The following is a 12,016-nucleotide window of genomic DNA, read 5'->3' as shown; positions in this document are numbered from 1 at the left end:
TGTCAATAGAAGGCCTTAAAAATGGTTGCAGTAAGAGCAACTTCAGGAGCTCTCAGACCAGAGATAGAAATGGGGTCAGAAAAAGATTACAGAGAATGCTGGTACTGGCTTTATAACTCTATTATATTTTCCACTCTTAAGTTGTAGGTTCAAGAAAAAGAGGAATACCAGTGCTTGTAAGGAGTTAGAGAGGCTGGTCTTTTCCTGAATGGAAAAGAGCATTTGTGATTGCTCACTGTGACCTGGTCTCAGTTGCAAAGCAAAAAGGAGCACGAGGCCTTGTGATTACAGGAAAACAAAGGATTCTGGTCATAGTTCCAGATTCCACAGGAATATCTATACTTATGACTACAGAAGAAAAGGTCTCTTCCTAAGTAAAGGCCAGAGCACAAGCCAGAAGAACATTGACCACACCTCTCCTTAGATCATACCACCTTGGAAGCATGAAAAACTTATTGGACTTTCAGAAAACCTGAAAACAGCAGCATGAAAAACTTTAGCTTGGGACAGAGTCCCTCTTAGGAGCAGAGCCTAACTTTAATGTTAAGTTAAAAGACTAGAAATAATCTTGGAAAATAAGCAGCCAACAACAACAACAACCAAAAAAAAAAAAACTTAACCATAAAAATTACTTTAGTGATAGGGAAGATCAAGAAAAAGATTTAGAAAAAGACAATTATATCAAAACAGCTACACACGAAGTGTCAAAGGAAAAATATATGAATTGGAAACAATTCCAACAAGAATTCCTAGAATATAGCAACAAAAAAGATTTTAAAACTCAGAGAAGTAAAGGAAAATAGGAAAAGAAATAAGAATAATTCAAGAAAATTATGAAAAGAAAGTCAACAGCTTGACAATAGAGGAACAAAAAAATTAAAGAAAATACATAAAAATCAGAATAGAGCAAATGATAAAAAAAAGAATTTAAAAATACATTGAAGAAAAGCACTTCTTAAAAAGCAGAATTGGTCAAACATAAGCTAATGACCCCATGAGATATCAAAAAGCAATAAAACAAAATTAAAAGAATGAAAAAATCTAATAAAATGTGAAATGTCTCATTGGGAAAAACTGAATAGGAAAATAGAACAAAGAAAAACTAAGAATTATTGAATTTCCTGAAATTCATGATCCAAAAAAATAGCTAAACATCTTCTTTCAAGAAATTATGAAGGAACAATACCCTGGTATCCTAGAACCAGAGAGTAAAATAAAAATAGAAATAATCTACCACTTGCTTCCTTAAAGAGGTCCCAAAATGAAAAGCCATAGCCAATTGTAGTATAGCCAATTCCAGTGCTCAAGGGTAAAATCCAGGTCAGCAATAAAATGCTATAAGCAGACAGAAACAATTCAAGTATCATGGATCCATAGTCAGGAAAACAGAAGATTTAGCAGCTTTCATGATGAAGGATTAGAAGGGTTGGAACATGACATTCCAAAGGACAAAGGATTACAACCAAGAATAATCTACCCAACAAAACTGAGCATAATCCTTCAAGGGAAAAATAGATATTTGATGAGAGAACTTTCAATTGCTCCTGAAGAAAAGGCCAGAATAGAATAGAAAAGCTGATTTTCAAATACAAGACTCAAGATAAACATAAAAACATTTGAGAGAAATCCTAAGGGATTCAATAAGCTAAACATTTACATTCCTTCATGGAAAGATAATTCTTGTAAGTACTAAAAAAAAATGAGTGTGAATTGAATATGATGAGATCATACCTTAAAAAAAATAAAATTAAGAGGTGAATGAGAAAGGAATGAATGCACTTGGAGAAGGAAAAATGGATAGGTAGAATGGGAGAAATTATATGACATGAAAGAGATGCCAAAGAGCTATTACAGTGGAGGGAGAGATGTGAGATGGGCAAGCAACACTTGAAACTTATTCTTATCAAAATTGGCTCAAAATAGCATATACATTCATTTAGGTCTAGAAATCTAAATTTTCCAACAGGGAAGTGGGGGGAAAGAAAAAAGGGAAGGGTAGATGATAGAAAGAAAGGTGAATTAAGAAAGCAGTGGGTAGAAGTAAAATAGACTTTTGAGAAGGGATAGGGGAAAGAGAGAGGGGGGAGAGAGGGAGGAAGGGAGAGATGGGAAAAGGGAAAGAGGAAGAGAGGGAGAACAGAGAAAGGGAGAAAAGAAAGTGAAGGAGAGAGGGAGAAAGGGGGAGAAAAGAAAAGAGGGAAGGAAGGAGGAGGAAGGGAGAGAAGGAAAAGAAGGAGAAGGAGACGGGAGGAAGGGAGAGAAGGAAAAGAAAGAAAAGAAGGAGGAGAAAAGGAGGAAGAGGAGGAGGAAGAGGAAGAAGAGAAGGAGGATGAGGAGGAGGAGAAGGAGGAGAAGGAAGAGGAGGAGGAGAAAGAGGAGGAGGAGGAGGAGGAAGAGGAAGAAGAAAAGGAGGAGGAGGAGGAGGAGGAAGAGGAGAAGGAGAAGGAGGAGGAAGAGGAAGAAGAGAAGGAGGAGGAGAAAGAGAAAGAAGAGGAGGAGGAGGAGGAAGAAGAGGAGGAGGAAAAGGAGGAAGAGGAGGAAGAGGAAAAGGAAGAAGAGAAGGAGGAGGAGAAGGAGGAGGAGGAGGAGGAGAAGGAAGAGGAGGAAGAAGAGAAGGAGGAGGAGGAAGAGGAGGAGGAAGAGGAAGAAGAGGAGGAAGAGGAAGAGGAGGAGGAGGAGAAATAATAAAGGGAAATAGGACAGAGGGAAATATATAGTCAATAACCATAACTGTGAAAGTGAATATGATGACTTACCCACAAAAGAGAAGAGGACAGGATAAAAAAACAGAATTCAAAAATATATTGTTTGCAAGAAATATACTGCAGGGAGTGGGAGAATGCAGTGAATCATCATGGCAGAGGAATGGCAGGGAATTTACTGAGCTCTTCCCCAAATCCCTCAGAATATCTTTAAACAAAAGCCCAAAAACAGATTCTGAAGTAGCAAAATCCATAAAAGAATGGGGTGAAATAATTTTCCAGCCCAAGACAAGAAAGTTGACAGTTAAGATCTGTCACACTGAAATAAGAATAGAGTGCAATCAATCCAGTGTGGATCAAACCAGTGCAAACCAAACTCCAACAAACTAAGATCAGGCCTTGAAAATGACTAAATCATCACTGATGATTCTATGATGCTTCCACAGTTCTCAGTTCACAATTGTAAGGGAATCAAACAATTGATCAAAAGGCGATTACGAAGGATGGTTTCAGAAAAAACTATGGAGACTTGTTGAACTGATGCAAAATGAAATACGTTGAACTGGGAGAACATTGTACACAGTAACAGCAATTGCAAGAAGATCAACAGTGAATGACTTAGTTACTTTCAGCAATACAATGATCCAAGACAATTGTAAAGGATTTCTGAAAAATATATCCATTCCCAGAGAAAGAATTGATAGAGTCTGAATACAGACTCCATGAAAACATACACTTTTTACTTTATTTTTTCTTAAGTTTTAATTTTGCTCTATTTTTTCTTTTACAACATAAGTTTTGTGTGACTTTACATGTATAATCTATATCAAAGTTCTCGCCTTCTAAATAAAAAGGATGGGTAAGGAAGAAGAGCATTTGGAAGTCAATTTTTAAAAATGAATATTAAAAATTATTTTTTCATGTATTTGGGGAAAAATACTAAGCTAAAAAAAATCTTGAAACTTGAAGGAGATTTTTACAGAGTAAAAATTAGAGCTGGAACAGAAACTGTTATCCTTCAGCTAAAGCTAAAAAAGCAATGGAATCAATCATAATCTCAAACAAAACAAAAATATATCTAATTAAATGTGATAAGCAGTGAAACTACATCTTACTAAAAATTACCCTAGACAAAGAAGTAATAGTAATACTAAACAAATATTCAACAAGTGATAAAATATCCAAATTCCTAAAGTAAAAGTTAAATGTTACATGAATAAATAACCTTAAAATTTTACTAATGGGAAATCAAAACTTTATTCTCTCAAAACTAGATAAATTTAACAAGAAAATAAACAAGAAAGAATTGAAGGAGATGAATAGAATGTTACAAAAGTTACATATGGAGAAAACTGAATGGGAATAGAAAGTATACCTTTTTCAGCTATGCATGGCACTTTCACAAAAGCTGATCATGTATACCACTGTATACCAAATGCAGAAAAACAAAAATATTAAATGCATACTTTTCAAACCATAATGCAAGCAAAATTACATTCAGGAAAGGACACTGGAAATAAAGAATTAAAATTAATTTCTAATTAAGAATTCTAATTCTAAGAATAAGTGGATTAAAGAGCAAATCATAGAAAAAACAATTTCATTAAAGAGAATGATAACAATGACACCATATATCAAAATTTATTGAGATCCAGCGCGAGTTCTTAGGGAAAGTTTTAAATGTCTAAGAATTTACATCAATAAAAGAAAAAGAGAAGATCAATTCATTTGGCATGCAACTAAAACAAATTAGAAAAAGAACAAATTAAAAATTCTCAATTATGAATCAAATTTGAATCTAAAAAACCAAAGAAGAAATGAATAAAACTGAAAATAATAAAATCATTGAGCTAACAAATAATGGTAGGAGCTGGTTTTAGAAATAATAATAATAAAAGAGATTAGTTGATTTGACTTTTAAAAAGAAAGAAGAAAATCAAATTTTCAATATAAAAAATGAAAAGGGCAAATTCACTATTAATGAATAAGAAATTAAAACAATTAAAAGAATCTATTTTGACCAATTGCATGCCAAAAAATCTGACAATCCAAATGAAGTGGATGAATATTTATAAAAACATAAACTGCCCATATTAACAAAAAAGGAAATGGAATATTTAAATAGCCCTATTTTTTAAAAAATTGAGCAAGTCATCAATGAACTCCCAAAGAAAAATGTGCCCAGAACCACATAGATTCACAAGTGAATTTTACCAAACATTTACAAAACAATTTCAATACCATATAAACTTTTTGAAAAAAATAAATGAAGTCCTATCAGTTTTCTTTCCTGATACAAATATAGTGCTTATGCCTAAACTAGGAAAAAAGTAAAACAAAGGAAAATAAAAAAACTATAGACTAATTTCCCTAATGAATATTTGTACAAAAAAAATTAAATAAAATACCAGCAAGAAGATTACAGAAATATATCACAATGGCCATACACTAGGACCAAGTGGAATTTATAGAAGGAATAGAGAGCAAGCTTAATATCAGAAAAGCTATCAGCACAATTGACAGTATGAATAACAAAACCAACAGAAATCATATTATTATCTTAATAGATGCTTCAAAAGCTTTTGACAAAATGTAATACTTATTCCTATTAAAAAAAAAGCATAGCAATAAATGGAGTTTTTCTTAAAAGATAAGTGATATCTATGTAAAAAACCAAACCCTCAGTAAGTACTATCTATAATGGGGATAAGCTTGAAATTTTCTCAATGATATCAAAGGTGAAGCAAACACTCATTATCATCACTTTGTGTCACCAGTATTATTTAATATTATCTATTACAATAAAAAAGACAGCAAATAGAATTGTCATCTTTGGCAAATTACATAATGGTATACTTAGATAATCTTAAAGAAACATTAAAAAAAACTAACAAAAATAAACACTTCAGCAAAATTGCAGGATATAAAATAAATTCACACAGATCAATATTTTTGCATACTAACAACAAAGTATAGCAGAAAAGAGAGTTTTAAAAAGAAATTCCATTTAAAATAAGTGCAGACAATTTTAAATGCTTGGAAATCTATCTGCAAAACAAACTCAGGACTCATATGAATGCAATTACAAAGTACCTTTTACAAACTCAGATGTAAATAATTGGAGAGATGTTAATTGTTCACAAGCATGTCAAGTCAATGTAATGAAAATGACAATTCTATCTAAATGAATTTACTTATGTATTCCATATCAACCTACCAAAAGTCATTTTATACAACTTGAAAAAATTACTAACTAAACTCATCTGGAAGAACAAAATGTCAAGAATATTAAATAAGTCAATGAAAAAAACCGTAAAAAGTGGTCTAGCAGTACCTGATTTCAAACTATATTATAAAGTGGTAATGCTCAAAAGAAACTGGTACTGGTTAAGAAATTGATGTATCAATGAAATAGATTAGGTACACAATACACATTAGTAAATGACCATAATCTAATATTTGACAAACCCAGAGATCCAAAAAACTTTGGGGAAAAGAACTCACTATTTGACAAAAATTGCTGGGAAAACTGGAAAGCTGAGAAGAAATTAGATATAAACCAACATTTCACACCATATACCAACATAAAAATCAAAATGGGTACATGATTTAAATATAAAGGGTAATATCATAAGCAAATTAGAGGAGCATGGAATATTAACTACCAAATCTATGAAGAAGAATTGGATTTTTGAAAAACAAGAGAGAGAAAGCATTACAAGACGTAAAATTAATAATTTTGATTATATTAAATTTAAAAGGTTTTGCACATAAATGCTGCCAAGATTAGAAGGAAAGCAGGAAATTGGTGAAAGTAAATTAATCAGAACTCCATAATCATATGAAAAATTCTCTACATAACTATTGATTAGAGAAATGCAAGTTAACACAACTATGTATTACCACTTCAAGCCTATCAGATTGACTGATATGACAGAAAAAGTCATAAAAATTTTGGTAAGGATGAAGGAAAATTGGGATATCCATGTTTGATGGTATTGTGAGCTAATTTGGAATTATGCCCAAAGAACTATAAAAGTATGTATCCTCTTTGACTCAGAAATATCACTATAGGTCTGCATCCCAAAGATATCAAAGAAAAAAGAAAGGGATCTATATGTACAAAAATATAGCAGTTCTTGGTGGGGCAGCAAAGCAATGAAAATTGAGGAGATGCCCATCAATTGCAGAGTGACCAAACAAGTTATGGTACATGATTTTGATGGAACATTATTTTACTATAAGAAATGACAAAGTCAAATACATTGAGAAAAAATTTGGGAAGGCATATGCAGTGATGAAAAGTGAAGTGAACAATACCAGAAGAACATCGTACAGAGTAACAGCAATATTGTACAATGATTAACTCTGAATGAATAAATTATTCTTAGCAATACATTGATCCATGACAAATATCAAAGGACTTATGAGGAAAAATGCTACTCATATCCAGAGAAAGAACTGATGGAATCTGAATACAAATCAAAGGATACTTTTTGTTTTACATTTTTTTTTCTTTTCAGAAAAAAATTTCTGCATTTTCTTTTGCAACATGGCTAATATGGAAATAAGTTTTGCAAGACTGAACATTCTATATCAAATTGCTTGCCTCCTCAAGGAGAGAAAGAGGGATTAAAATTGGAACTCAAAACTTTTTTTAAAGGAATGGTAAAGCATTTTTACAAATAATTGAAAAAAATAATGAAATAAAAGAGAGAGCAAGCAGCAAATAGTATACACACAATATATATATGTATATATATATATATATATATATATATATATATATATATATATATATATATATATATATATATATTAAAGCTTGAATCAAGGTCAAGACCACGTTACAATATAACAAAAAACAAGCTTGCATATTTAGTCTCCTTTATTCACTAGATTGTTTTTTAATACTATCAATAAATGCCAAATGTAGATCAAATAAGTGGGATACTTTTTCTACTTCTATATCTTAATACCCCAGAGCCGAATGGGTTGCCAATTAGATAATCTTCAAGGAAAAGAAAAAAACACATAATATTTTTATATTATATAAATTTATATAAATTTTTTAAAATCCAAATTAGAGCAATTCTTAAATTCAACTTTATGCCCATTAAATTGATAATAGCAAAAATCATTACTAGGATGCCTTTGATTTAAAAACAATACAGATGTACTATCAAAGGGTTGTAAATGGGTCCAAACTTTATGGAAAGGAATATTGAATTACATAATAAGTATTGCTAGCCAACAAGTATTTTTAAGAATCTCATTTGGTGACAAAGAAATTGAATTTTTATTCTCTATAATACTCACCAGATTTTGAATGGATTCCACTGTCAATACTTCCTCCTAGTCCAGTGGTTGGAATGGTGCAGTTTGGAGGGAGCCACCCATCTTCACAGTGACAGTGTTTTAGATTATTGCAAACCTGAAACCAAGTGGAAATGTGATGGTGATGCTGGAATTTTCAGGAAAAGTATGTAATCTATTATCTATATTTTTAAAAGAGAATTTTATATGAGAAACATTTAGAAACATGAAATATCCTCATTAATAACACTATTATAATAACAAGAAGGCTAAATATAATTCTTATGCATGCATAATTTACAAAATACCTCCAAGCCACTTCCACTTACCCCATGGCCCATGCATTTTTTAAGATGACAATCAAATCCCAGGTCAATAAGGTCTACACATTGCCGGTTCAAACAAACCTAAAAATTAAGTTAAATAAGAGATACATTCAAAGTAATTCTCTGAAAGAAGCTTTTACAATTTAAAGGTTGTTTGGATATTTAAATGCTTATGTGATGGAAAAAAAACAGTAAAGGGCATAAGAACTTCAAAATAAGCCAAAGGAGATGGTACCATTATTGCAGGTAAAAAGGGTTAGTCTCTTGTGAGGCTGATATTTGTGGTTGATAATTATTATAAAGTAAAATGATGAATAATAATAACCATTATTTTTTCTATCATTTTAAGATTTTCAAAATGCTTTACATATATAAGTGTTGATGTCAAATATGGCTGATCCTCTTAACAACTTTGGGAGGTATGTGCTATGATTATGGTCTTCATTTTATAGATTGTAGAGGGCTAAAATTCTTGAGTCGTTGCACTGAGGTTGGTTCAAGCACTTAGGGCTAATTACCGATTAGCCAATACTCTATGGGCATGTGCTTGGGGAATGGCCCTTCCCACTATCCTGTGCTGGCTCAATAATTGGTGTATACGGAGAATTGTAAGAGGGACTAGGGGGTAGAGTAAGACTAGCCTTGGCAATAGAAGAGGCAAAAGGATGTTGCAGAGATTCTGCTTCCATCCTGTTCACTTCTACCCCTAAAGACCAAGAATAAAGCCTAAGGACTTTTGCTTATCCTGACTCCGGCGAATTCTAAGGATCCAGGGTGCTAGCGTGGTCATCACAATAGATGAAGAAGTTGAGTCAGGGAAACAATTGCAGGGAAACCAGTAAAAGGCTAATCCAATAGTCAAAAAGTGATGAAAAGAGGTGACTTTTGAATGGAGAGAAGGAAACATATGAGAGCTATTGTAAGGTACTAATGATAATATCTGACAACAAATTGGATATATTGGACAAACATTAAGTGAGGAGTTGAAAATAAGGAAAAGCTTAATGAAGAAAATGATCCTTTGCCTACATCTTAAAGGAAAATTAGAATTCTGAGAAAAGAAGCAAGGAGGGAATGCATTCCAGGCATAGAACAGTCAGTGCAAAGGCATAGAAAGGGAAGATAAGAGTGATATGTGTGAGAAACAGAAAGAAGACCAATTTGGCTCCACAATGAGAAGGGAGGAGTAATGTCCAGTGAGTCCATAAAGATGGGTTAAGGACAGTCCTTTTTTAAAAATAAAAGGTTTATATTTTATTCTAGGGGCAACAGAAAGCCACTGGAGTTGACTGAGTATGAGAATTACATGGTCAATCTATGTTTAAAGGAAATTACTTTAGCAGCAGTGTATAAGATAGACTGGAGTCAGGAAATCTATTTTAACTATATAGTTGGGAAAACTATTTAAATCTATTAAAATTATTTAAACTCTATTTTAACTCATTAAAAGGAGCAAGACAATGAAATCTAGACTATCTGCCATGCATCCTGATTTATATTGAAAAATTATAAAACATATTATTAAGACATGGTTAATGATAACCTAGCAAATGTGTAGACAGTACAAATCTAGGTAAGATATTTAATGTGTTATGAAACTGAGTCAAGAACCAAAGAAATCTAGACAGTTAATTTGATCTTGGACACAGTAACCTGAATAAATGGCTTTCTATACTCTGTCCTCATCAGATGATATCTGGATGCACCACACTGAGGAAAAATCATTGATAAACTAGAAAATAAATAGAAGAGAGTAATCAGAATGATCAAGGGCTTCAAAAAGATGCCACATAGATTTGGTAAAAGAATTGGGGATGTTTAAGCTGCAAGAGTGAAGACTTAACGAAGACATCACAAAATCAAAGAATCTAAGAGCTGAAAATGTTCTCAGAGCCAATGATGAAGGAAAAAGGAATAACAAAATTTTCTTAAAGATAGTTTCATAGATGAAGGCTGTTCAAAGAAAAATACAAAATAAAACGAAGAAACTATATACTTGAGGATACAAAGAAAAGACAAAGCAATTCCCATTTAGAATTCTCAGCTTTCCTATGATTTGATTAAGAAAACAAAGAAAAGGTATATAAGTGAAAAAGTCCATTATGTGGACAGAGAGGAGGATGTTAAAGAAATCATATTTATAAGCAAAACTTATGAAAGGAGATTATATCTTAGAAGATCCAAGCAAGAGAAAAACCTATTCGTTCCTTTTATTCTGTCTTCAAACATATCCACTTCTATTCTTAAAAAAAAAAAAAAAAAAACTTCATTAGACCTTATCATATCCCTAACTTAGCAGTCCATATCTCCTTTTTTCCCCCCTCAAACTACTAGAAAAAAGGGATCATACTCTCTATTTCCACTTTCTCTTCATTAACTTACTTCTCAACCCTTTACAACTTGAGTTCCAATCTCATCATCCAATTGAAATTTTTCTTTCAGGATACCAATAATTTCTTAATCATTAGTCCTTATGGTTTTTTTTCTCAGTCCTTATCTATATTGCCTCCACAACATTTGATACTGTGGACTGCCATCTCCTTCTAGATATTTTTTTTCAACTCTGCTTGAAGACCTCAAGGAATGGGGAACATATTACCTCCAGAAAGCAGTTGCATTCCACTTGGGTATAGGTATTATTATTCAGATGTTTTTCATTACTGCAAGCCCCAATTTGTTTCAGATTTAAGGGGAACATGATAACTTCTATAACTAGCTTTAGAGTATAAAGCTCCAACCTTTGCTACTGGTTCTGCCCTTTTGAGTCAACACAACCAATTCATTCTTCTTAAGCTGGGAAAGATTTCAGACTTGGCTGGTAGATTGCTTACATGATATCTAAAGACTATCAAGCTGAGTTCATTGAGATTTATTACTACATCGACTACAATAAAATGTTTATTTTGGGGGGTAAGAGAAACAAACTCTCAAAAATTATCTACTAAATTGTAAAGTGATTGTTGTAATGGGCTGAAGCTCGAGTTGATGCACTGAGGTCCCAAGCACATGAGGCTAAATAGTAATTGGACCATACTCTATTAATATATATGCTTGGAGAAAGAATGCCCCCCCCACTTTTTTGTGCAAGTCCTGATGTGTTGTATAGGAAATGACGATTTTGGTGGGTGGAGGTAGAGGGGCAGATAGAGAGGCAGAAGAGACTGCTAGCTGGTTCCTGTCACAGCTGCTCACATTGCTAATTCCCCTTCACCTCAAAAAGAATAAAGATTGAAGATTTTCCCTTAACCTGAAAAAAAAATAGATTTTTTTTCTGGATTTTTGTGTCATATATTTCCTGTCTCTGACTCCTTGTACAATTACTACATAGTATCCTTTGCTGGACCATCATTCATATCATATTACCTATCTGTATGTGTCTCACAAGTATCTATCCTAGGGCTTCTTTTTTCTATACTGTCTTACTTTGTGAATGCTTCATATGAGTTTAATTATCCTTTCCATGAATATGACTCTGAGATCTAAAAATTCAGTCAATTTTCCTCCTGAGTTCTAGTCCCAAATCCCCAAATGTCAGGCATTTCATACTGGTGTCTGAAAGAAATCTCAAAGCCAGCTCCTGTTGCTTTGTATGTAGATAAGCACTTGATGAATGATTTTTTTTTCATTCATTCATATATCTACTTATACCCAGGGCAAAATTAGTTTTTTGCT

At 32.6% G+C, this 12,016-nt stretch overlaps 1 protein-coding gene across 1 annotated transcript in view; it reads right to left on the bottom strand.

Annotated features, from left to right (window-relative positions):
• Window positions 1-12,016, bottom strand: part of ADAM2 (ADAM metallopeptidase domain 2) — a 118,467-nt gene that overhangs the window by 13,165 nt on the left and 93,286 nt on the right. The window contains exons 17-18 of the mRNA XM_051975561.1: window positions 8,348-8,425; window positions 8,022-8,136 (exon numbers count right to left, since the gene is read on the bottom strand). Coding sequence (XP_051831521.1) covers window positions 8,022-8,136; window positions 8,348-8,425 — 193 coding nt within the window. The remainder of the gene's footprint in view (window positions 1-8,021; window positions 8,137-8,347; window positions 8,426-12,016) is intronic.

This window comes from Antechinus flavipes, chromosome 2, assembly GCF_016432865.1.
Source record: "Antechinus flavipes isolate AdamAnt ecotype Samford, QLD, Australia chromosome 2, AdamAnt_v2, whole genome shotgun sequence".
NCBI classification, from domain to species: domain Eukaryota; kingdom Metazoa; phylum Chordata; class Mammalia; order Dasyuromorphia; family Dasyuridae; genus Antechinus; species Antechinus flavipes.
The sequence above is the reverse complement of the archived record's forward strand: the minus strand, read 5'-3'. Positions and strand labels throughout refer to the sequence as shown.